Source organism: Piliocolobus tephrosceles, chromosome 17, assembly GCF_002776525.5.
Source record: "Piliocolobus tephrosceles isolate RC106 chromosome 17, ASM277652v3, whole genome shotgun sequence".
Classification (NCBI taxonomy): Eukaryota; Metazoa; Chordata; class Mammalia; order Primates; family Cercopithecidae; genus Piliocolobus; species Piliocolobus tephrosceles.
Genome location: NC_045450.1, coordinates 70380851 through 70407565, shown reverse-complemented (window position 1 = coordinate 70407565; position 26715 = coordinate 70380851). Strand labels below are relative to the sequence as shown.

General features: G+C 53.4%; 1 protein-coding gene across 1 annotated transcript in view; it reads left to right on the top strand.

Moving 5' to 3' along the window:
- The window catches only part of C17H16orf74 (chromosome 17 C16orf74 homolog), a 51440-nt gene extending 35980 nt beyond the window's left edge, over positions 1-15460 (top strand). Inside the window, exons 3-4 of the mRNA XM_026447735.1 lie at positions 12400-12543; positions 14903-15460. Coding sequence (XP_026303520.1) covers positions 12400-12543; positions 14903-14961 — 203 coding nt within the window. The 3' untranslated portion in view covers positions 14962-15460. The remainder of the gene's footprint in view (positions 1-12399; positions 12544-14902) is intronic.
- Positions 15461-26715: the final 11255 nt, after the last annotated feature.

Below are 26715 nucleotides of genomic sequence, written 5' to 3'. Positions count from 1 at the left end.
TCTGTGAAGTGAGGGCTGACCTGCCTCTCCCAGCACTAACACAAGGACTGCAGAAGATGCTGTAGGTGAGGTGCCATTTCCTGGCTGTCACTCTCGAATGTCATTTGTCACCAAAAAGAACTTTACCATTTATAGGAGGGACACCGCCTCTGGTAGGATGGGCTGTGTGCCCTTAGCTGTGTGAACTTGGGCAAGTAACTCAACCTCTTTTTGCCTCCGTTTCTTCCAGGATGAGTTGGGCAGGATAACATCAAGGGCTCTTTAGATCATTTCAGGAAGTCAAGTCCTGTAGAGACACTGGCATGGTGGCGCCCAGTGCACATAGGCCTTCATAAAACATGTTGAGGGGCCTGTCACTGCACCTGTCTCTTCTCAGCACTGGGACCAGCAGCTCCTGGGGCCCTGGGCCGGGTCTTTCCCGGCAGCGGTGAGCCCCTCTGTAAGATTCGCTGAGGTTGCCTGGGCAACAAAGGCCGGGGCCCAAAGCATGTTGTTGCTGTCGGAGTCCAGGAAAGCCCTGGTCCCTGATGAGGGAGCAAGCAGAGCAAGGCAGTCCTGGGGCCCTGGGCCCACTCAGGGGGAGCCAGTACTCCCCGGAGAGCTCGCCTTGCGGAGTGGCTGGACTTGAGCTGGGAGTGACAGTGCTTGGTGCCGCTTCAGCCCCTGAATGCTGTTCCTACCTGGAGCTGCAAGTCCAGCTCAGCCTTCGGTCTGCTCTGCTCTCTGGCTGCAGCCTCTCCCAGCTTCAGCTGCCCACAGCACCCAGGTTCCCCTGGGAGACCCCCAGTTTGCTCAAGTAGCAACGTTCACCACCTTTCTCTGGTACTAACTGGAATCAGCCTGCTGATATTACTGCTTCCATAGCAGTCATAATAGTACTAATAATATGGCCCCACTAAGTGCCTGCCATTCAATACCTTACACTTAGTACCTGCATCCTTATGACAGCCCTGCAGGATACAGGTTATTATCTAGGGCAAAAGTTACAGTCAGAGCTGGGCACAGTGGCTCACACCTATAATCCCAGCTTACTTAGGGGGCCCAGGCCCTCCTTACTTCCTGAGCCCAGGAGTTAGGAGGCCAAGGCAGCAAGATTGCGTGAGCCCAGCAATTTGAGTTCCACCTGGGCAACACAGAAAGACCACCACCTCTTAAAAAAAAATAAAAGAAAGAAAAAAAAGGTTAGAATCTCTATTCCAACGAGAGGGCTGACTGTGTGTAGCAACTGTTAGCGCTGACAACTCCCTTTGCAGTAGGAGACAGGGTAAGAAACTTGTTCCGACCACACAGCAGGTCAAGGGCAGACGGGGCTTGGGTTCCTCTGGCTCGGGCCATCCTGGAGTTCCTCCGTGTAGCCCCAGGCACTGGGGCCACATGGGGACAGAGGAAGCCAGCAGCTCCATGCCAGGCATGCAGCGCCAGCCCTGAAATGCCCGGTCATTGTTGCAGTGAATGTCAATTATCCCTGTGGTTCCAGATCCTGGGTGACTGGCCTGCTCCCCCGACAGGCCCATGCAGGGTTGCCAGATTGAGGATGAAAAAAAACATAAAAACAGGATACCCGGTTATATTTGAATTTCAGGTAAGAAATACTGTCAAGTAGAAGCATGTCCCAAATATTACATGGGACATGCCTCTACTAAAAAACTATTTGTTAGCCTGAGATTCAGATGTGATGGATGGCCTGCATTTTACCTGGTGACCCTGCCCTCCAGGGACAGTTGGCAATGTCTGGAAGTATTTTTAGTCATAGAAGCTGGGGGTGCTACAGGGTCTAGAGGCCAGGGACACTGCTAAACGTCGCATGACACAGAGGACAACCCCACCTCAGAGAATGACCCAAGTGTCAGCAGCGCCAAGGCCAGGGGACCCTGGGCCACACACGAGCATTTCCATGGCCAGGCAGGGTGCCAAGTACGTGGCTTTTTTATCTTCATCTTCTCATGGTCGTCCTGCTCTTGTTTCCATTTTAGGGATGAGTAGATTGAGGGCTGGAGGAAGGGACACTGCCAGGAAGTGATGGGACCAGGGCTGGACCTGGACTTCATTTTTTTCTTTTGTTTGGAAACAGAGTTTTGCTCTTATTGTCCAGGCTGGAGTGCAGTGGTACAATCTAGGCTCACTGTAACCTCCGCCTCCCAGGTTCAAGCGATTCTCCTGCCTCAGCCTCCTAAGTAGCTGGGATTACAGGTGCCCACCACCACGCCTGGCTAATTTTATTTTGTATTTTTAGTAGAGATGGGTTTTCACCATGTTGGTCAGGCTGGTCTCGAACCCCTGCCCTCAAGTGATCCACCTGCCTCAGCCTCCCAAAGTGCTGGGATTACAAGCATGAGCCGCCACGCCCAGCACCACCCTCCACCGCTTTTTTTTGGTGGTGGTTTTTTTTCTTTTGAGACAGGATCTCTCTTGCCCAGGCTGGGGTGCCGTGGCGTGATGGCAGCTCACTGTAACCTTGAACTCCTGGGCTCAAGCAGTCCTCCCTTCTCAGCCTCCCAGGTAGCTGGGACTACAGGTGCACATCACCACGCCCAGCTGATTTAAAAAATTTTTTTAGAGATGGGGTCTTGCTATGTTGTCCAGGCCGGTCTTGAGGCAGGATTGCTGGGCTCAAGCAATCCTTTGTCCTTGTCCTTCCAAAGTGCTGGAATTACAGGCATGAGTCGCTGTGCCTGACCCTGGACCTGGCCTTTGGAATCTGGGCTCAGCACACTGTACCCACACCCTCCACAGCCTTCCCGGAGCACCCAGCACTAGGATGAGCAGGAACAGACCACGGGAACTGGGAGGGCTGCCCAGGAGGGAGGAAGTGCAGTCAGTGCCCAGGACAGGAATGTGGTTTGGCTGGGCAGAGCCAGGCGGCTGGGCACCTTCCCCCACCTTGGTATGTCGAAGCTCCTGTCTCTAGCTCCTCTCAGGTTGTCTCTCTCCAGCAGCTCATCCCTGACGCAAGCTAGGGCTTTTTCCTTAATTAAAAAGAGATTTAAAACATGCACTGCTGTCTCTATTGGGCCTGGGATGCCTCAAAAAGGTAAAACCGCCAAGAGCTGCCCCAGCCTCATCCATAATAACACAAAGCTTTCCCTGTAATTGGAATTAAAAAAAAAAAAAAAAAGATTAAATGCATCTGGAACCCTTGGAGGAATTTATCAGTTTACTTTTGAAAGACCGGCACTAAATCCAGAGACCTGGTCCTCTCTGAGGGGTTAGTGTCAGCCCCTGTGGCTCCTGTGGCCCCTATGTTCCTGCCTCAGGGCCTTTGTGCCGTGGGTGCCTTGGGGATCTCTCCTGCCGCTTTCTGATTGACCCCTTCTGAGAAGCCTTTTCCAGCTCCTGGTCTCCCCTAGACCCTGCTTCTCCCCGCTGTGAGTGGGCTTATCATCTGCACCTGGTCCCCACTTGCATTGACCCAGGATCTTGGAAATACCTTTGTGCTTCCAGCCCCCAGAACACAGGCTGTGCACGAAACCCTGCATGGCTCCTGCAAGGGCCCTGACTTCTCTGTGCCTCAGTGTGCCCGTCTGGAAGATGGGGTCTGCCTCACTGGGAGAATCAAATGACGAGTGCCCGGAGGCACTCACACAGTCCAGCCTCCCTCAAGCACTGTTCTCAAGGCTCAGCATCGTGGGCCCCTCCCAGCGATGGCTTGAATCACCGGGGACCCTCCTCCTTTTCCTCCAGCTGACCTGGAAATCTTGGGGACCCCATTCCTGCTACTGGAGCCTGGACAGGAGGTGTAGAGGGGAAGGCACAGATAAACCTCTGTAGAGGCCATCCTTTCCTCAGCAGTGTCTGCAGCACCTGGGGCCATGCAGGGCACACAGCAGGTGCACAATAAATGCCTGTTGACTGGCCACCTCCCTGGCCCAGGCTCAGAGCTGGGGCATTACACCTGTGCTGCAAAGGAGGGTGACATAAGCTGGCCGTCCAGGTGAGAAAGCCCAGGCCAAGAGGCAACATCACAGCAGGAAATGGAAGTGAGAGTCAGATGGTGGATTTCCTCCTTCCCAAGCCCCTGGCCATTCCCACAGAATAAGGGAAAATTGTGCCCCGAGAGTCAGGTTGGAACGAGGAATATTTTGTGTAGCACCCACTCCAGCTGTGTGACCGCAAGGGGGCAACAAGGCCCCCGACCCACACTCAGGGGGCTGTAACAGTAGCCGTTGGCACCCAGTAGGTGCTGAATGTTGGTGGAATCAATGAACAAGTGCCCTGAGGACAATTACACCTGTGGTTCAAATCACGTGATGTGAATCTAAGCTTAGTATCAACTCGTGATCTGAATGACAGCTTGTGTTTACTGAGTGTGCACAGCAAGGCCAGCACTGGGGTTTTCTCATCCACAAAACGCATATAGAATCATCGCACCGTCTTGGCTGGAGTGAGGACTCAAGTGTGGTCCTTAACCTCTCGTGCCTGCCCACCCACACCTGGGCACTGTTATTTACCCCAGTTCTGCAGGTGAGGAAGCAGAGGCCCAAAGAGGCGGAGCCACTGCCCAGGTGGCCCATAGCCCAGGTGGGCCTTCTGGCTTTCTGTCGCATTGTGGGTCCGACAGGCTGGAGCCCTCTGTGTGTGTGATGGCACTTTGGGGAAGAGGGCGTGGTCCCATTCAGGGCCTCCAAGCGGAACGCCTGGGGTGCAAGCCTGAACTGTTTTTACAAGAATCAGGCCGCGTGGGGTGGCTCATACCTGTAATCCCAGGACTTTGGGAGGCCAAGGCAGGTGGATCGTTTGAGCCTAGGAGTTCAAGACCAACATAATGAGGCCCTGTCTCTATAAAAAAAGTTTAAAACTTAGCCAGGTGTGGTGGAGAGTGCCTGTAGTTTCACCCAGCACTTTGGGAGGCCAAGATGGGAGAATCACTTGAGCCAGGGAAGTCAAGGCTGCAGTGAACCTGAGCCACAGAGAGAGACCCTATCTCAAAAAATCAATTAATTAATTGAAATGAAAAAGAACCAGTAGAGGTCGCACGTGAGCCATGATGCCCGCACTTGCTCCTGTCTCCAGCGCGTGTCTGCGGTGACCTCTGGGCGGCCGGGAGTTCACCAAGAGCTGGCACAGGGAACGGTGCCCTGACCCCAAGGACCTGGGCATCCTGCACAGAGCCTGGATGTGGCGTCTCGGGCACGGGCTTGCCTGACTCAGCGTTTGAAGGATCAGGGCTGCTGATCCCAGCAGCAGTGAGGGCAGTGGGGCCTGGAGCCTCGTCAAGCCCCAGCTCTGCTCCCCAGGCTCTGTGTATTCCCAGCACGTTACCTCCCTTCTCCAAAGCTCTGTGTTCTCCTTTGTAGCATGGGCCTGATCCTAGTGTTCTCCCTGAGGGATGGTGTGAGGGTTGATTGCAGGGGTGCAAATGGCAGGCTCGGCCCAGAGCCAGCTTCGGACGCTTAGGAAATGATGGTCTCAGCGGAGAGGCAGCACAGCACCCCCAGCTCAGGACCCCCCAGGCCCTGGCCAGTTGGCTGCCCGAGGGCCATTTCTTCCCTGGCAGCCCCACGCCCCACACCTGGCACTTCCTGCAAGGCTGGTGCCATAACAGTTTTACAGCCAGGGAAACTGAGGCTCCAAGAGTAAAGCCACCTGTTCCCACGGTGGCCCTAGCTCAGGGGTTCCCATCCCTGGCTGTTAGAGTCACCTGGGAGCTTTTCAAAATCTTGGTGCTCCTCATGGAGCCATGAATCAGTCTGTCGAGGGTGAGGCCTACATAGGTGATGTGAACTTCCCAGGTGATCTCAATGGGCAGCCGCGATGGGAAACACTGTCCTGAGCTAGGAGGGCGCAGAGCCGGGTGTCAAAGCCTGTCTGACCTCACCACGCCAGCACCCGCCTGTGTAACCCATGGGGAAGGCCGGCTCCGGGGCCCGGGTTCTATGGTCTGGTCTGTATAGCTCTGCCCCCACTGCAGAGGACATGGCCGCAGAGCAGGGGTCAGGGCCTGGTGACCCGGAGCACGAGGCTGGGCTGCCTCCCCGGAAGGGGGAAGGGCTTCCCGCACAGGCTCCATCCCCTTGAAGCCTTGGGACGGGCCTGGGTCCCTGGGATCTGCTCCCTTCCTTCTGGAATCCCAGGCTCAGGAAATAGGCTTTTAATAGCCCGAGGCAGGCACATAATTAACAAATAACAATTCTGGCCTTAGCACAAATGAGCTCCTTGTCTGGGGCAGGGCTGGCATTTGGTTTTTAATCCCCAGCGTTGGCTTCATCCTCCTGAGAGCTTTCCCTCCTGTTTGGCCACCTCTGCTGCTGAGGCTGGGCAGCCCCTGGGGATGTGAGGGGGGCTGGGGTCCCTCCCTCTTCCCTGCCTGCCCTCCCCTCTCCCTCCCTTCCTCCTCCGTCCCGCCTTCCCCCTCCCCCCCCTCCCTTCCTCCCTCCTCCCCTCTCCTCCTTCCCTCCGTTCTCTCCTCCCTCCAACCCCCTCTCCTCTGAGACTCCTGCCTCTCCAGGGCTCACTGAGAACCTGATCCTTCCAGATTATATGTGTAGGTTTTGTCCTCAAGCTCCAGACCATGTTAAAATGCAAATGTGGGGTGTTTTATTTTAGAATCTTGGAGTATTCACCGAGGAAGGGGTTTGGAGACTGAGCAAGGGAGGCTCCCTCCTGTTGCAGATATGATCATCAGCGATTCCTTTTGTCAGGGGCCTCCACAAGCAGCTCTTTATGGATGATAATAGAGAACACTTACGGGGCAGCTGGCTGGGCAAAGTACTTTCGTGAATTCATTCATTTCCTCACACGCGGCCCTTCAAGAGGGGGCTGCCCTGCCCCCCTGCAGCCGGGGTTCTGGCTGTGGCTTTTGTTTTTGGCATGAACAAGCCTCAAGCTTTTGAGGTTCCGTTATTGCCAGTTACAACATCGGGTGTGTCCTCGATCCCAGCTCCTCTCCGCAGTCCGTCCTGGATGTTATAGAGCAGGGATTGGCAACCACAGCCCCGAGACCCAATCCCGCCTGACGCCTGCTTTTAGAAATCAAGTTTTATTGAGACAGAGTCATGCTCGTTCATTTCCGTATTGTCTACGGCTGCTTTCAGGCTGCCGTGGCAAAGTCATGTGTGTAGTGTGTGTGGCTCACAGAGATCAAATATTTCCTGCCTGGCCCCTGCAGAAAGTTTGCCGGCTGTTACATGGGATCATGGCTACGGGAAACACCGGCTCTTGGGGTCAGCCAGATTCCAGTTTGGGGATGGATCCTGGCTCTGCCTCCCACTAGCTGTTCAGTTGTGTGCGGGTATTACTCTCTTAGGTCCCCAGTTTCCACATCTGTGAGATGGGGCTGGTGACACCGAGCACGGTGGCAATGGAGCCTGAAGGAGCCCACACCTACGACCCCCGTAGCTTGTCTGGGCGGTTGGCAACACATCCCTTTATTTGTGGTTGTTTGGGGTAGGGGTGCCTCTCTCCAAGTGACTTCCTTTGATTTGTTTCCCACTCTGGGCTTCTGTGCAAGATTGCAGGAGAAATGTTCTCTTCTTTAAAGAAGGTTCAAACCCCACTGCGTGAGACCTGCTTCGGAGGGGCTATGTGGGTGCTGCTGAGGGGCTTAGAGTTCTGTCAGGCTGAGGTGACCTCTTCCCTCAAAACTACCCAGTCAGGGGCCAAGAGTCTTCCAAGACTGGGCGTGGTGGCTCACGCCTGTAATCCCAACACTTTGGGAGGCCGAGGTGGGCAGATCACAAAGTCAGGAGATCGAGACCATCCTGGCTAACACGGTGAAACCCTGTCTCTACTAAAAATACAAAAACTTAGCCGGGCGTGGTGGCAAGCACCTGTAGTCCCAGCTACTCGGGAGGCTGAGGCAGGAGAATGGCGTAAACCCAGGAGGCGGATCTTGCAGTGAGCTGAGATCGCACCACTGCGCTCCAGCCTGGGCAACGAGCGAGACTCCATCTCAAAAAAAAAAAAAAAAAAAAATTAGCTGGATGTGGTGGCGGACACCTGTAGTTCCAGTTACTCAGGAAGCTGAGGCAGAAGAATCACTTGAATCCAGGAGGTGGAGCTTGCAGTAAGCCAAGATCACACCACTGCATTCCAGGCTGGGCAACAGAGCAAGACTCCGTCTCAAATAAATAAATAAATAAAGTCTTCCAAAGGAGGAAACAGGGTTTGGGTTAAGAAGGTGGGGAGGTGACGGGGCAGTATGGGGCAGTGCCTGGGTGAGGGGCGGATGCTGGTCACTGGGTTGAGAATGAGGGGAGGGAAGTGAGTGGCTGTGCACAGGTCAAAGGGGGCTCATCGTGGTCACCTCACACCAGCTGTGTGTGCCAGGAACCGTGGCAGTCTCTCCCCAGCCCAGGGACTCAGCTGATTCCGCCACTACCACTCCGCGCTTGTCCATGAAAACAAGAAGGGTGCAAAGAGTTAGACTAACAAGTCAGGGCGGGGGGCACACATGACCACCCACCCTCCGCCAGTAGCTGCAAGTTTGGGGGTTCCCCAAGCCACCCTCATGTTTGTTCAGTTGCTGAAAGGACCCACAGAAGTCACTGGAGGCTCTGATTCCCGGTTATGGCTCATTCCAGGGAAGGGACCTAGGTTAAGACCAAAGGGAAGACGCTCACAGGGCAGATCCCACGAGAGCTCCAGGCACAGGCTCCCATTGTCCCCTCCCTGTGGAGCCATGGACAGTGCCAACTCCTCCTGACAGTGGTTCATGACAGCACGGAGCATTGCCAGGAGGGAAGCCCCTGGCCTCTGTGTCCAGAGTTCTTACAGGGCATTATGGATTGAACTGCGTCTCCCAAAAATTCCTAAGTCAACCTCCTCACCCCAGGGCCTCAGAATGTGGCCTTCTTGGGAGTAGTGTCTTTGCAGGTGTAATGAGTTAAGATGAGGTCATTTTAGTAGTGTGAGCTCCTAGTCCAATATGACAGGTGTCCTTATCAAAGGGAAATCTGCGCTGGGTGCAGTGGCTCATGCCTGTGATCCCAGCACTTTGGGAGGCCGAGGTGGGCGGATCACCTGAGGTCATGAGTTTGAGACCAGCCTCGTCAACATGGTGAGACCCTGGCTCTACGAAAAATACAAAAATTAGCTGGGCGTGGTGGCGCATGCTAACTACTTGGGAGGCTGAGGCAGGAGAATTGTTTGAACCCGAGAGGCAGAGGTTGCAGTGAGCTGCAATCGTGCCACTGCACTGCAGCCTGGGCTGTCTCAAAAAAAAGCCGGGGGTTGGGGGCGGGAATCTGGACAGAGACAAGACACAGGGAGAATACAATGTGAAGGCAAGAGGCAGAGATGGGGTGAGGCTTCTATAAGCCTAGGAACGCCAGATTGTCAAAAACCACCAGAAGCCAGGGGCAAGGCTTGGAACAGGCTCCCTTGCAGCCTCCTGAGGAACCAACCCTGCCGACACCTGGATCTGGAACTTCTGGCCTCCAGATCTATAAGACAATGAGTGTCTGTTGTTCCAGCCACCCGGTTGATGGTGCTTTGTTGTGGCAACCCCAGGAGATGAAGGCACTGGAGCTCCTCTAGAGGCTGATTAATTGCTCACTTTGGAGCTCAGCCTGCAGGCTGCCGTCTCTCTGAGCATGACCCAGAGCCCCCCTCCATCAATCATGCCTTTGGACACCCAGTGTAACCACAGCCCCCGGCAAACAAAGACTCTCCTATCAGGCAAGATATTCCAAGGGCTTAGAGAGCACCTCCCAGAAACCGTGGACAGAGACTAGGCTAGGTTAAATTCTTTACTACACAAAGGGCCTGGAGAGGAGGTGCAGTGTACCCGGGGTCACACAGCTGGTGGCCTGATTCCAAAGCCAGTGTGCCTGCTGCCTTCAGTTTTTCTGAGCCTACCGCCTTGGTCAAGTTGCAGATGAAACAATAATTTGGCCTGAATGGCATGGCTCCAGGTCCTCTAGTTGTACATTTTTTTGTGGATTCAAACAGATTGTCCCTGACAGCTCAGGTGTAACCTGCCTCTCAGAGGAACACCCCTTAGGTGAACAAAGGTTGCCCTGAGAAGCCCCCTGTGATTTCCCCACAGCCAGGTATGAGATTCCCACTGTGCACCTGCCACCTCTTCCTATTGGAGTCAGGGAAAGATTTGCTAACTGTATCAGTAATCTATCACTGCATAACAAACTATGCCAAAACTTTGTGACTTAAACATCAAACCTTTATTATCTCAGAGTTTCTGTGGGTCAGGAATTGAGGAGTGGCTTATCTGGGTGGTTCTGGCTCACGGTCAATCATGATGTTACAGCCAAGATGTTAGCCAGGGCTGCAGTCTCATCTGATGGCTGGACTGGGGCTGGAGGCTCTGGGGCTGAGGTGGCTCCCTCGTGGTTGTTCGCTAGAGGCCTTGATTCCTCACCCACATGAGCTTCTCCACAGCTTGAGCATTCTTGTAACACGGTGACTGGCTTCCCCAAGAGCAAGTGTTCCAAGAGAGAGCAAAGAGGAAGTTGCAATGTCTTTGATGACCTCACTGTGGAAGTCACACACCATCATGTCTGTCCTATTTGTTGGAAACAAGTCACTAAGTCCGTCCACACTCAAAGGCTTAGACTCCACCTCTCAGAGCCATACGTTAGAACCCCCACACTCGGCCGGGCGCGGTGGCTCAAGCCTGTAATCCCAGCACTTTGGGAGGCCTAGACGGGCGGATCATGAGGTCAGGAGATCGAGACCATGCTGGCTAACATGGTGAAACCCCGTCTCTACTAAAAAATACAAAAAACTAGCCGGGCGAGGTGGCGGGCACCTGTAGTACCAGCTACTCGGAGGCTGAGGCAGGAGAATGGCATAAACCCGGGAGGCGGAGCTTGCAGTGAGCTGAGATCCGGCCACTGCACTCCAGTCCCGGCGACAGAGCGAGACTCCGTCTCAAAAAAAAAAAACCCCACACTGACCCTACAATGGTCACTTAGGAACATTGTCCTAATGGTGGTCAAGGAAGGCCTGAGAATAGTAGGAAAAATATCTACCCAACCCCGCCACCCCTTATTACTCAACTTCTCCCTTTGGTCAGGGGCTCTGATACTTGAGCTAATTTAATCCCAGCCTGGCATTGTTTGGGGGAAAACCAAAGTGATGGGGCATAGAGACAAGGATTTTAACACCTAGCTTAATGCTGCCTGAAGGGTTTTTGGTTGTGTTTAAAATTATTATTATTATTTTTTTGAGATGGAGTTTCACTCTTGTTGCTCAGGCTGGAGTGCGATGGCACGATCTAGGCTCACTGCAACCTCTGCCTCCCGGGTTAAAGCTATTCTCCTGCCTCAGCCTCCTGAGTAGCTGGGATTACAGGCACACACCACCATGCCCAGCTAACTTTTTTTGTATTTTTAGTAGAGATGGGGTTTCTCCATGTTGGTCAGGCTGGTCTCAAACTCCCGACCTTAGGTGATTGGCCCACTTCAGCCTCCCGAAGTGCTGGGATTACAGGTGTGGGCCACCGTGCCTGGACTTTTTTTTTAGACGGAGTCTCACTCTGTCACTTAGGCTGGAGTGCAATGGTGCAATCTCAGCTCACTTCAATCTCTGCCTCCTGGGTTCAAGTGATTCTCCTCCTGCTTCAGCCTCCCGAGTAGCTGGGATTACAGGTGTGTGCTATCACGCCCGGCTAATTTTTGTATTTTAGTGGAGACAGGGTTTCACCATGTTGGCCAGGCTGGTCTCGAACTCCTTACCTCAGGTGATCTGCCCACCTCGGCCTCCCAAAGTGCTAGGATTATAGGCATGAGCCACCACCCGGCCAGCATTTAAAATTTAAAGCACTCCTACTTACTCTGTCTCGAGCATGTACTAGGCTCAAGGGAAACACAGATGAATGAAGTAGAGACTGTCCTCCAGGTGTTCACAGCAAAGAGAGGTAGAAATAAAAACAAATCATGGCATTCATTGATGAATAAGTAAATGCAGACAGGCAGAAGAGGGAGAGGCCAGATCTGCTGGGACACCTTTCCCAAGGAAGAGCCTGTTGCACTGGGGTTTGAAGGATAAGCTGGAGCTTGTTACTTAGGCAGAGGAAGAAAGAGCATCCCAGGCCGGGGGAACAGCATATGCAAAGGCACAGAAGGGCCCCGGGAGCCCAGGGAGTCTGGGGAAGTGTGAGCGCTTTGCAGAGTAGGGGCTGGTGGCTGGAAATGGGGCTGCAGCTGGCTGGGCCACATGGTGAAGGCTGAAAACTGGACCTAGAGGCCAACTAGCCTGTGATCAGCACTTCCCAAAATCTGTTTCCTGACTCATGGTTCTGTGAGATGTGTCGGGGGCTCCTTTGACACTCCTGAGACTCAGGTTTTCATCTGTGATGCGGGGACAGCTGCGCCCCTTGCCGCGAGGCGTCAGGACTCAGGTGATGAAGGGGGGATGGCACCCGCGGTTCCCGGCGGCCACTGATGCCTGTCTCTCTGTCGTGTGTGTACGTGCGTGTGTGCTCCACGCCTGGCTTCTCAGGCTTTAAAATGTGTGTCAGCAGCAGCAGCAGCAGCCACGACGAGGCCCCTGTCCTGAACGACAAGCACCTGGATGTGCCCGACATCATCATCACACCCCCCACCCCCACGGGCGTGATGCTGCCGAGGGACTCGGGGAACACAGGTGAGGCCGTCCCCCCGCCGCCAAGCAGGGTCAGGGGCCCGGTGGAGACAGCTCCCAGGGGTGTCCACCTGGGCCACGGGGCGAGCTTGCGTCTCCACCTCCCCCTGGGTTCATTAAACATTTATAGGCCGGGCGCGGTGGCTCAAGCCTGTAATCCCAGCACTTTGGGAGGCTGAGACGGGCAGATCACGAGGTCAGGAGATCGAGACCATCCTGGCTAACATGGTGAAACCCCGTCTCTACTAAAAAATACCAAAAACTAGCCGGGCGACGAGGCGGGCGCCTGTAGTCCCAGCTACTCGGGAGGCTGAGGCAGGAGAATGGCGTGAACCCGGGAGGCGGAGCTTGCAGTGAGCCGAGATCCAGCCACTGCACTCCAGCCTGGGCGGCAGAGCAAGACTCCGTCTCAAAAAAAAAAAAAAAAAAAAAAAAACATTTCTAGTCAGACCTGTGTACACTGCACCATGAGCCCCCTGCCACGGCGCCAGCCTCAGCACGACGCGGCGTGTTAAGTAATTAGTAGACAGCCCCTGCCAGCAGCCAGTACGATTGATGGATGGGGCCGGGCTGGCCTGCCACACCGTGGCTCCTGCCAGCCAAGGTAATTGATGGATGCTCCTTCCCCTGCCAGCGGGAGGACCGCTGCTCCATCTTGTTGGCCGTCGCAGTTTGGCTGGACAGGACAGACTTGGAAACACAGCCCATGCTCAGGCTGGGGCCGGACCCTGGGCCTTCCAGATGCAGCTCACTGCTGGGAGCAGGGAGGAAATAGAGTTCTTCCCAGGGAGAGGGTGAGGAGGTGGGAGACAGGCCCAAATCGGCTCCCCCACTGCCCCTCGGTGATACCTCTGGTGCTGGCGGGACAAATTGTTCACGTATTCATTGAGCAAAGATTTATTGAGCTGGGCCTACACCAGGTGCTGAAGGCTGCTGCTATGAATAATAATGATATTGGGGATGGTCATGATAGGTTGCACTATACTGAGTGTAATGAGTGGATTTTCTTATTTAGTTCTTACAGGAATTCTCAGAGTTAAGTACAGATTTCATCCCCATTTTATTGTTTGTATTTATTTATTTTTTAAGACGGAGTTTTGCTCTGTCGCCCAGGCTGGAGTGCTGTGGTGCAATCTTGGCTAACTGCAACCTCCATCTCCTTCGTTCAAGTGATTCTTCTGCCTTAGCCTCCTGAATAGCTAGAACTACAGGCGCCCACCACCATACCCAGCTAATTTTTGTATTTTAGTAGAAATGGGGTTTCGTCATGTTGGCCAGGCTGGTCGCAAACTCCTGACCTCAGGTGATCCACCTGCCTGGGCCTCCCAAAGTGGTGGGATTACAGGCATGAGCCACCGCACCCAGCCGCATCCCCATTTTAGAAATGGGTAAACTGAGGTTGAGAGAGGCTGAGACACTTGCCATGCAGCTGGTCAGTGGTGCAACGGGGAGGCAGCCCCAGGCTGTGTGATCCGCACTTCATACCATGGCCCCCAGGCCGGATGCCCTCCCCGCAGGTGGCATCAGTTAGTTGACAGCCATCGTGACGTGGGTCTTGCTGGGCCCATGTAGGGGACTCGGCACCCATGAGGCTGATGTAGGGTACGTGGAAGGCTGTCTGGGAGGGGGTATCTGTAGACCCTTCCAGATGTCCTGAGCTTGGGTCTCCGCTTGCCCAGCAGAACAAGTGACTGGGAGAAAGCTGTCAGGCCCCTCTGGGTTGGACCAGTGCAGGTGCTGGGTGGAGCCATGGTGGGTGCAGTGGGGTGCCTTCCTCTGTGACCTTTCCAAGTGCCTGGCACCAGGCTAAATGCTTTTCACAAATCTCATTTAACTCTCATTCCAACCCTTATCTCTAGTTTAGAAATGGGGAAAGAAACAGGTCCAGAGAGGGACAGTGCCTTGCCCAGGGACACACAGCAAGGTGGGAGAAGAGCTGGGCTCCTGCTGCAGTGCTTCTCCTGCACCCCAGTGCTGTCTAATCAGAGAGCCCAGGTCCTTAGCTCAGCTGTCACAATCTCTTCCCTCTCTGAGCCTGTGTCCTCACCTATAAAATGGGATCATGCCACCTTGCCTGCTTCTAGGACCAGTGTGGGCAGAGGGGAGACACAGGGTTACTCTGCAAGATCCAAGCCCTAGGGAGGTTCCTGAACCCTGGGAGGAATTCCTCTTAAACTTAAGCAGCTCCGGGATCCGACTCACCCAGAAGGATCCGGCATCACTGGGCTGGGTCCCATCTCTGCCTCTGGCAGCACCAGAAAGCAAGGAATCCGAGGCCTCAGCCCTGCAGCTCCCAGGGAAGCGGGCCTGTGTGTGGTGGGGGTGGGTGCATCCAGGTGTCACCATCCCCTCTTTCTCCTAGTCTGGTTGGATGAGACAGGGTCGTGCCCGGATGATGGAGAACTTGACCCGGAAGCCTGAGGAGGTGTCGTGGATTTGTCTGGTGGGCTCCTGCTCCAGGGTCCCAGCTTCAGGTGTCCGGGGGCGTGGCTGCCTGGAGCAGGTGTGTCGAATACCCTGGATGGGAACTGAGCGAATCCGGGTCTCCGCTCAGAGAGATGTGGCAGGACCAGTGAGGAATCCAGCCTGCCTGCTTCCAGAACAGTGTTTCTTAGACCCTGCTGAGTGGACTGGACCTCTGACACCTCCAGGTTCTTGCTGACTCCAGCCTGGTGAAAGGGAGCTCCATGGTCCTGGCTGTTGGGGTCCCAGGGAGAGGCTCTCTTCTGGACAAACACACCTTCCCAGCCCCACGGGCTGTGCAAACACGTGCCCCTGCCATAAGCACACACAAGAACTTCTTGCAGGTGGAGTGGCTATTTTTTATAAGTTGTTGTACAGATGTGGGAACAGTCCAAAATGGGATTTATAATTTCTTTTTTTGCATTATAAATAAAGATCCTCTGTAACAAATGGTGAATCCTTTTTTATTTTTATTTTTTTTGAGACAGTCTTGCTCTTGTTTCCCAGGCTGGAGTGCAATGGTGCAATCTCAGCTCACTGCAGTGGCCGCCTCCCGGGTTCAAGCGATTCTCCTGCCTCAGACTCCTGAGTAGCTAGGATTACAGGCATGAGTCACCATGCCTGGCTAATTTTTGTATTTTTAGTAGAGACAGGGTTTCACTATGTTGGCCAGGCTAGTCTTGAACTCCTGACCTCAGGTAATCCACCTGCCTCAGCCTCCCAAAGTGCTGGGATTACAGGAGTGAGCCACCGCACTCGGCCACAAATGGTGAATCCTGCTTCTTGGGTCAGGAGGAGGCGATGGAGCCTGCCAGGGATAAGGTGGGCCCCACGGCCAGGGCCAGCTCTCTGGATGTGTCCCGCACACTGCCACAGGGCCCATCTCAGAAGGCCCATGCTGGGTTCAACGTTCTGCTGTTGCACCTTGAAATTCTTAATCGGGGCTCAGCCTGGTGGCCCATGCCTGTAATCCCAGGGATTTGGGAGGCCAGGGTGGGTGGATCACTTGAGCCTAGGAGTTCAAGACCAGCCTGGACAACATAGAGCCCCATCTCTACTAAAAATTTTAAAAATTAGCCAGGTGTGGTGGTGCACACCTGTACTCCCAGCTACTAGGGAGGCCAGGGTGGGAGGATCGGTTGAGACCAGGACATTGAGGCTATACTGAACTACAGTGGTGCCATCGCCCTCCAGCCTGGGCGACAGAGTGAGATTCTGTTTCACTTGATACTAGGAGTTTGAGAGCAGCCTGGCCAACATGGCAAAACCTTGTCTCTACTAAAAATACAAAAATTAGCAGGGCATGGTGGCACATGCCTGTCATCTTTAGCTACTTGGGAGGCTGAGACATGAGAATCACTTGTACCCGAGAGGTGGAGGTTGCTGTGAGCTGAGATCATGCCACTGCACTCCAGCCTGAGCGACAGAGTGAGACTCTGTCTCAAAACAAAACAAAACACAACAAACAAACAAAAGAAAACAAAATGGAAGGAAGGAAGGAGGGAGGGAGGGAGGGAAGGAAGGAAAGGGAAGGAAGGAAGGAAGGAAGGGAAGGAAGGAAGGAAGGGAAGGAAGGAAGGAAGGAAGGAAGGAAGGAAGGAAGGAAGGAAGGGAAGGAAGGAAGGAAGGAAGGAAGGAAGGAAGGAAGGAAGGAAGGGAAGGAAGGGAAGGAAGGGAAGGAAGGAAGGAAGGAAGGAAGGAAGGAAGGAAGGAAGGAAGGAAGGAAGGAAAGGAAGGAAAGGAAGGAAAAAAAGGGAATGCCTGCTGATGCTTGATGCTTGCCTTCTCTTCTACTTCTGTTCTATCCTCTGCTGCCTGCTTAATGTCTGAGCCCTCCACTGCCTGCTTAGCAGCCTCCAAAAACTCTCCACGCTCCCTAAGAGGCCAAAGGCTTAGCTTTGCTCACCCTCCACTCCAATTAAGCTGAACTCCTTGATTTTCCTTGTACGTATGCCTCTTGTTCTGGTTACCATTGCTGCACAACAAATATTTAGTGTGAAACAACCACCATCATCTGTTTTGCCCACAAATCTGCGATTTGGACAGGGCCTGAAGAGAGAGTTTGTCTATTTCATGAGATACCAGCTGAGGCATGTATGTCATCTGGGGCTGGAAGATCCACTTCCAAGATGGCACACCCACATGGGCAAGCACCTACCACGTGGCTGCCAAGTTGGTTCTGGGCTCTTGTTTTTCTCCACAAGAACCTCTCCCGGGGCGGCTTGGGCTTCCTCACAGCATGGCCCCTGACATCCAAGCAAGAGCATCTCCAGAAAATCAGGTGGAAGCCGCATCGCCTGTGAAGGCCTACTCTCTGAAGTCACATCACATCACTTTGGCGGTCGTCACGGGCCTTCCTAGATTAAAAAGGAGGGAACATAGGCACCACCTCCTGATGGGAACAAAGTCAAAGGCATAAATAGAGCATAGGCTGAGTGCAGTGGCTTCTGCCTATAATCCCAGTGCTTTGGGAGGCCCAGGGAGGAGGATCACTTGAGGCCAGGAGTTCAAGACCAACCTGGGCAATGTAGTGAGACCCTGTCATTACAGAAATAAAAAATAAAAATAAACTGGGTGTGGCAGTGTAGACCCACTAGTTGGAGGCTGCAGTGAGCTGTGATCACATTGCTGCACTCCAGCCTGAGTGACGCAGCATTAAGACCCTGTCTCTAAAAAAGAAGGAGGGGGAGGAGGAGGAGGAGGAGGAAGGAGAAGGAGGAAAAAGAAGGAGAAGGAGGAAGAAGAAAGAGAAAGAAGAAGAAGAAAGAAGAAGAAAATGTGGATGGGAGATGTTGTGGCCCCATTTGGAAACTACAACCTGCCACCCGGTTCGGGCAGTTCTTCTCCCTGGAGCGCCTTTGCTACCAACCCCAGTCTCTCTGCAAGGTCCAGTTCCATGGAAGCCTGGTGTCCCTCCATGCCAGGCCCTGCCAGCAGGAAGCTTTGCTGTCCTCCAGCTCCCACAGCACGTGTTCCCTCCCTCCCCTGTGAGCGGGGTGCCCTTCTGTTGTTTCACAGTCACTGATGTGCGGGACATCACAGGAAGAGGTGCCTTGTCACTGGGGCTCACAGCCTAAGGCTGATCAGCTCACCTATACCCCAGGAACCCCTGCCACTGTCTCTAATAAATAAATTTCCTAAAGGTAGTGACTTAGTCTCACATATCAGTATATTCCCAGCACCTCTATCATAGGCGCTACCGTATTTATTTATTTAGTTAGTTTTTGTTTTTTGTTTTGTGTGTTTTTTTTTTTTTTGAGATGGAGTCTCGCTCTGTTGCCCAGGCTAGAGTGCAATGGCACAATCTCGGCTCACTGCAACCTCCGCCTCCTGGGTTCAAGCTATTCTCATGTCTCAGCCTCCCAAGTAGCTGGGATTACAGGCGCCTGCCACCGCACCTGGCTAATTTTTGTATTTTTAGTAGAGACAGGTTTTTGCCATATTGGTCAGGTTGGTCTCAAACTCCTGACCTCAGGTGATCTGCCCGCCTCTGCCTCCCAAAGTGCTGGGATTACAGGCGTGAGCCACCGCACCCAGCCTTGTTTAGTTGTTTAGAGACAAGGTCTTGCGCTGTCACCCAGGCTGAAGTGTAATAGTGTGATGGAACTCTGGGGCTTTAGCAATGATCCTGCCTGAGCTCTGGGATTACAGGTGTGCACCACTGTGCCCGGCCCTTATTTAGCATTCATATTGCCTGCTATGTACCAGGACTGTACTTAACACTTGACAGATATTTTAACTCACATAATTCTCATGGAAACCCTGAGAGAGAGTGTATTAGTCAGTTTTCTCTTTGCTGTGATGCTGCTGTGTAACAACCACCCCCTCCGCCCCCAAACTCAGTGGCTTAGAACGGTGAGCACTGATTCCTCACTCACGGGTCTGTGGGTTGGCCGTGGCCTTGCCGATTGGCTGCGAGGAGCTGGGCTTTATCAGCTACAGTTGGACTCCGATTTCCTTCAAGTGTCCTGTCATTTAGGCACCAACCAGAGTGTGCTCATTCACTCAGTGGGTGGCAGAGGCACAGAGCACAGGCAGAGCCAATGCATTTGCAGCTTCTGCTTGCGACACGTGCCCACATTCCCTCAGCCAAGCAAGTCGCATGGCCAAGCCCAACACTGTGAGCCGGGAAGTTGTACGGCACAAGGAAGGGACAGACAATTCTCCCAAAGATGGGGAAAGGTGAGTCGGAAACAATAACCTAATCTCTCGCAGGTTGGTGCTCTTTATTACCCGCATTTTACAGACGGGGGATTGGAGGCACCTAGAGGTTAAATCATTTGCCCAAGGTCATCTGAGGTAAGTAAGTGGCAGAGGTGGGAATCAAACCCAGAGCCTCTGGTTTTACCACCCAAGGAATCTGCTTCTCTTGCGCTTGTTGATTGGCCAGGCAAATAGTCGCCCCCTTCCTTCTGGCTTCTCAGAGCCCCTTCTGTCCACCTAGAAGCCAGACTGGACCCTCTGCCCCTCCTCTTGAATGCAGGGGGCGCTGGGTCTCAGGGTTGCAGGAAACCTCATGCCTCCCTCAATACTCCTCAGCGGTCTGCCGTGGCTGGTCACCGGCTTCCCCTAGGATTCCAGGGCCCACAGCAACCTGGCTGAGGGCTCTGAGCTGGGGACACCAGAGGGAGGGCCAGCTAGAGGCTGCAAGGCCCCAGGATTCTGGGTGTGGCTTTCTCTCAGGGGCCTGGGCTGAGTTCCCTTATCCCCTAGAGGAACTGGGGCCCAAGGCATGCATAGCAATCCCCAGCTTTGGGCCTGGTGTGACCAGAGGCCTCAGCCCTGGTCAGCATCCCCAGCGAGGTCAGCGTTTTGGAGGTGTTATCCCACGATGATGTCTGCTGAGTAAGGGCAGAGAGACCCTTCCTGGTGACAGCTGCCCCCCAACGCTGCAGTCAACCCCATGGCATACCCACTGCACAGCTCCTCTGCCCCTCTTATGCTTCCCATAAGCTCTGCCTCCCCTAGGAAGGGAGGGGCACGGCGGAGGGGGGCCTGCTCCGCACAAGCTTTCACACAGGAAGGCATGGGAGCTGGGGGAAGGGCACCCACTGCAGCCCTGGCACCAGGGAGTGGGTAGGAGCAAGAGCTTTGGTGTCAGCCAGCTCCCCGTTGTGCTGTGTGATCCTGGAAAGTCACTCAACCTCTCTGAGCCTTCACCTGTACAGTGGGGATAGTAACTACCTACCTTATGGAAGCATATGAGGATTGCATGAAATCATCCATGCAGCCCATCCACCGCCACGTGGAGTTTGGCACAGCAAACAGTTTCTAAATGGAAGTCATGATGATCAGGTGGGCTGTCAACCTGTCTGAGCCTCAGTTTGCTCTTCTAGGGAATGGGGACAATGCAATGGGAACCTGAGGATTGTGTGAAATAACGCAAATGCATGAATGTGGGCTGGGGTAGTAAGAGGGAGGGCCCTGCAGCGGCCCACCTAGGGTCCTATCTAGTGGATGCTCCCGGTGCCCACCCATTGCTGTGACGCCAGCAGCCCACTGCAAGCATCCTCTTCCTTTCCAAGGTTCTCTCTGGTGCATGAATAGGTGTGGCAGGGGTGGAGGCTCCTGAAGACCAACCAGGGGCACTAGGGACCTTAGACTCTCGAGAGCAGCCTGCACCCGATACCAGGAGGGGTCAATAGATAAATACCGCTGCCTCCTTGCCCCTTAGTGGTGGTGTGGTGGGCACGTCGGAGGAACTGTTCTTCTCAAACTGTCACGTGCTGTCAGTGGAGATCTGGTTCAAAGGCGGAGGTCTGGGCTGGGGTCTGTGATTGTGCATCTCCAACCAGCTCCTGGGGGGTTGGCTCATGTCGATGGTCCACAGGCCACACTTTCAGTAGCGAAGCTTCATAGCTGCCCAGAGGTTCCCAAGTGGAGCTGAGCCCTGGCTGCCGGCCATAGAAACCTGCTCGCTAACCTGAACCGGCTCCTGAAGTTCCCCATCTCAACCTCTCTTCTTGGGACTGCCTTCCAAATAAACCACTTCCACTTGGATCCTGTCTGGGGCCCCAACCTCAGAGGACGCTCCCGCTCTCCACCTATCAGCTGGATGGCCTCGAGCAAGTCACTTGGCCTCTGTGAGCCTCAGTTTCCTTAATCTTCAAATGGAGACAGTAACCAGGAGGTGTAGAAGACGGCATGAATGAACACGCACAAGGAACCGGAAATGCTAGCACCAGTGCTGAGGTTTGCACAGCTGTGCTGGAGAAGAGTAAGGCTGATCCCCGTTGCTACAGCGTTGCTGGGGTGTTGGGCTCTCAGTGAACCGGACGCCTCATCAAGGCTGGGGATGCTCTGTAGGTGGGGATGGGTGCCTCTTTGGAGCAAATCCAGAGTGAGGATTTATGTTGAACCCAAAACATCACTCCCCTATTCTTATTTTTTGTCTGTTCTTCCTTGAATACGTCCTGGGGGAATGGTTCCTAATGTCTGCAGTTTATTTTTCATTTATTTTTAATGCCAAAGCCAAGCAGACTGATTAAAACCAACAATAAAAAAGCTTCGTGAATGGCTCCCCCAAAGTGTGTGTTGGGGGAACATGGGGCCACAGTAAATGGCAAATGAAGAGGAAATAGATGGAAATTAATGGCGCCGGCTGCTGACAAAGCCCGTTAACCCTAACCCTGGTGTGTCCGGGGAAAGTTCCCAGGTTCCAAGAGGCCAGGGAACGTTCTGGTCTTGAAACTTGGGATTCATGTTGTATTCCTCCAGGAAGGGAGGTTGGGAGGGAGAAAAGTGTGAAAACAGATGGAAATGTAATTTTTTAATGACAGCAGCAGATGGCAAAAAGACACAAGAGTGTATTCACACCACGTCGGAGCCATTTGAGAACGCCTGGCCCAGCCGTAATGTGCGCGGCGGGCTGTCACGATGGCTCCCCGGCCAAACCCAGGAGCCCGCGTGCTGCAGGCGGGGGAACATGCTGGTCCCCCAGGGAGGTGTGGGCCGTGCTGCCAGGCTGTGCAGAGCTACAGGTAGATGGGGAAATACCTGTGGCCACCTGGGTTGGATCTGGAAGCTTCCCTGTGCCTGGCTTTTCTGGGCAGAGTGTAGATGGTCCATGGGCTCTAGATTCAGACCCCACTCTTGGTGCCTTGGCTGCTCGGCTCACCTGCCTCCAGGAGAGTCTCCTGATGCTATACTGCATCCTACCCTCGACTTCATGCACCCTAAATTCCCTTCTAAAGTGTATATCTAGGCTGTTCATGGTGGTGTGCACCTGTAATCCCATTGTTTTGGGAGGCTGAGGCAGGAGGATGGCCTGAGCCCAGGAGTTCGAGGTTGCAGTGAGCTATTATCACGCCACTGCATTCCAGCCTGGGGAACAGAGCAAGACCTGGTCTCTAAAATAAATAGGCTGGGTGTGGTGGCTCACACCTGTAATCCCAGCACTTTGGGAGGCTGAGGCGGAAGGATTCCTTGAGCCCAGGAGTTTGAGACCAGCCTGGGGAACAAAATGAGACCTTGTCTCTACAAAAAATCAAAAAATTAGCTGGGTATGGTGGTGCATGCCTGTGGTCTCAGCTATACAGAAGGCTGAGGCAGGAGGATCACTTGAGCCCAAGAGGTCAAGGCTGTAGTGAGCTGTGATTGCACCACTACACTCCGGCCTGGGTGGCAGAGTGAAACCTGTCTCAAAAATATTAACAAAATAAATAAAATGCAGCTCTGTCATGTCACCCCAGTGTTTCCTATAATGAGATGGCTTGCCTTAAAGGGCTTCTCATTGCCTTCAGGATCAAGTCCAAGTTCTTCAAAGTAGCTCGCAAGGGCAGGCTCCTTCAGGCTGGCCCCCACCCATCTTTCTGGCTTCACCACTGGCCCCTGCCCTGGTGGGATGCTGCGCTCAGTGGGAGAGGAATGCCTGGCAGGGCTGTTGAGAGACAAGCCTTGCTGCTGCCTAGAGGACAAGCCACTGTCTATTGAGCAAGGCTGTGCCAGACACCACTGAGGACTTTACCTGCGTCAGTCCCTTTAAGCCTTGCCACAGCTCCAGGAAAAGGTGATGTTCAAAATAAGCCTCAGGTGAAGTGGTAGGGGCCCAGTCCGTCAGACCCACTGCTGCTGGCCAGAAACACTGGGCCATAAGCACCAGGTGGAATCGGCCCTGCAGGAGGTCACGTGGTTGCCCCCCTCGCAGACCAAGGTGCGCTGCATGCCCAGGTCTCACAGCAGGAGTCGCAGAGGTGTCCACAGCACCCGGAGCACAGTGGGACGCCCCGCTTGTGAAGTCATCCTTTCCTGTTCTCAGGCCCTGCTCCGTGCCATATCCCTGGCTTGTTTCAGTGGAGGCAGGGCAGGAAGAGTTACTCCCGAAGAGGTGTTCTCCATTCTGTGTGTCTTTTTGGTTGTGCCACTGTTTTTCTAGCCCCCTCCGCAGCTCAGTGATGACACCACCAGCTGCTAGCTACTGCTTTCCCCTGAGCTCCCCAAAGGAGACCCCAGGAGACAGGCTGGGCTCACTTTATGCCACAGCAGTGGCTTCTTACCTTAGCTAAGGAGTCTGGAAAATTCTGTTGTCTTGGCCCTGCCCCTAGAGGTGCCGATTTCTTTGGTCCAGGAGGAGGCCTGGTCATGGGGCAGGTGGTTCTACTGCAGATGGGGCTGGGAGTTTGAGGAGCCTCTCCCCCATCTCCTCATGTCTTCACTGTTTTTTTTTTTTTTTTTTTTTTTTTTTTGAGACGCAGTCTTGCTCTGTCGCCCAGGCTGGAGTGCAGTGGCCGGATCTCAGCTCACTGCAAGCTCCGCCTCCCGGGTTTACGCCATTCTCCTGCCTCAGCCTCCGGAGTAGCTGGGACTACAGGGGCCCGCCACCTCGCCCGGCTAGTTTTTTGTATTTTTAGTAGAGACGGGGTTTCCCCGTGTTAGCCAGGATGGTCTCGATCTCCTGACCTCGTGATCCGCCCGTCTCGGCCTCCCAAAGTGCTGGGATTACAGGCTTGAGCCACCGCGCCCGGCCGTCATGTCTTCACTGTAACTCATCATTTTCCTAGGCCGCTGGTCCCCTCACTGTAAGAAGGTGAATTAAGGGTCGAATTAACACACTCTGTGCAGGTGACCCACAGGTGCTCAGCCCCAGAATGACCTGTGCAGGTGCATCAGTGGGCAGGTCTCGCACCAAGTGCTGCCAGCCCAAAAGTCAGACACACGTGTGAGTGGCCCACAGAGCACCCGGTCTCCTTGCAGGCACTCAGTCTCAGGGGCCACCTTGCAAGCACTGTTTGCCACATGCTGGGCAACGCATCCCATCATTGCTGAAAGATGACTGCTTTAAAATAGCACAACCAAGTCTCATTTTTGGAGGACCATTTGGCCTGTCTAAATTCTAATGTCACCAGAAGATACTGTTGCCGATTATCCCGAAATAGGTTCGCAGATTCCACGGTGTTATAGTTTTAAGGCTGGGTGTGGTGGCTCATGCCTGTACCCAGCACTTTGGGAGCCCAAGGTGGGAGGATCACTTGAAGTCAGGAGTTCAAGACCAGCCTGGACAACACAGTGAGACCCCCATCTCTACACAAAATACAAAAATTAGCCTGACATCGAGACGCATGCCTGTAGTCCCAGCTACTCATGAGGCCAAGGGAGGAGAATCACTTGAGCCCAGGAGACTGAGGCTGCAATGAGCTGGAATCATGCCACTGCACCCCAGTCTGGGTAACAGAGCGAGACTCCATCTCAAAAAGCAAAAACAAAAAAGAAACAATAACAAAAAAAACCACCCACAATAAATAAAATAAAATAGTTTATTTATATTATCTTTTTTTTTTGTTTTCTTTTTTTTTGTTTTTTTTTGAGACGGAGTCTTGCTCTGTCGCCCAGGCTGGAGTGCAGTGGCGCAATCTCGGCTCACTGCAAGCTCTGGTTCCCGGATTCACACCATTCTCCTGCCTCAGCCTCCCAAGAAGCTGGGACTACAGGCGCCCACCACCACGCCTGGCTAATTTTTTGTAATTTTTTAGTAGAGACGGGGTTTCACCATGTTAGCCAGGATGGTCTCGATCTCCTGACCTCGTGATCCATCCGCCTTGGCCTCCTAAAGTGCTGGGATTACAGGCGTGAGCCACCGCGCCCAGCCTATATTATCTCATATTTATTTATTTTTTTGAGATGGAGCCTCGCTCTGTCTCCCAGGCCTGAGTGAAGTGGTGCGATCTTGGCTCTCTGCAATCTCCACCTCCCAGGTTCAAGTGATTTTCCTGCCTCAGCCTCCCAAGTAAGTGGGATTACAGGCACCGGCCATCATGCCCAGCTAATTTTGTATTTTTAGTAGAGACAGGGTTTCACCATGTTGTCCAGGCTGGTCTCAAACTCCTGACCTCAAGTGATCCGCCCGCCTCAGCCTTCCAAAGTGCTGGGATTACAGCGTGAGCCACTGCACCCACCCACTCTCATGTTTATTGCAGCACTATTCATAATAGTCAAGATATGGAATCAACCTAAATGACCATCAACGGATGAATGGATTAAAAATGGGGTATAGGCCGGGCGCGGTGGCTCAAGCCTGTAATCCCAGCACTTTGGGAGGCCGGGACGGGCGGATCACGAGGTCAGGAGATCGAGACCATTCTGGCTAACACGGTGAAACCCCATCTCTAATAAAATATATATATAAAAAAAAAAAACTAGCCGGGTGAGGTGGCGGGCACCTGTAGTCCCAGCTACTCGGGAGGCTAAGACAGGAGAATGGCGGGAACCCAGGAGGTGGAGCTTGCAGTGAGCTGAGATCTGGCCACTGCACTCCAGCCTGGGCAACACAGCAAGACTCCGTCTCAAAAAAATAAAAAAAAAATGGGGTACAGACCGGGCGTGGTGGCTCATGCCTGTAATCCCAGCACTTTGGGAGGCGAGACAGGTGGATCACCTGAGGTCAGGAGTTCGAGACCAGTCAGGGCAACATGGTGAAACCTGTCTCTACTAAAAATACACACACACAAAAAAAAGGTGGGTGTGGTGGCACATGCCTGTAAACCCAGCTACTCGGGAGGCTGAGGCAAGAGAATCGCTTAAACTCAGGAAGTGGAGGTTGCAGTGAACTGAGATCAAGCCATTGCACCCCAGCCTGGGCAACAAGAGTGAAACTCCATCTCAAAAAAAAAATAAATAAATAAGGTAGGTATATATACACCATGGAATACTATTCAGGCTTAAAAAAGGAGGAAATTCTGTAATTTGTGACAACACGGGTGAACGTAGAGGACAGCAGGCAAACTGAAATAAGCCAGTCACGGAAAGACAAATAATACCGCATCATCTCATTTATATGTGGAATCTAAAAAAGTTGACCTCATAGAAGTAGAGAGTAGAATAGAATAGCAGGGGAAGGAAGGGGAAGTGGGGAATGGGGAGATGGGGGTCAAAGGGTACAAAGTCTCATTTAGACAGGAGATCTGGCCAGGCATGATGGTTCATGACTGTAGTCCCAGCACTTTGGGAGGCCCAGATGGGAGGATCACTTGAGCCCAGGAATTTGAGACCAGCCTGGGCAACATAGTGAGACCTCATCTCTACTAAAAAAAAAAAAAAAAAAAAATTAGCCAGGCATGGTGATGCATAATTGTAGTCCCAGCTACTCAGGAGGCTGAAGCAGGAGGATCACTTGAGCCTGGGAGGTCAAGACTACAGTGGGCTGTGATCATGCCACTGCACTCCAGCCTGGGCAACAGTGAGACCCTGTCTCAAAAAAAAAAAAAAAAAAAAAAAAAA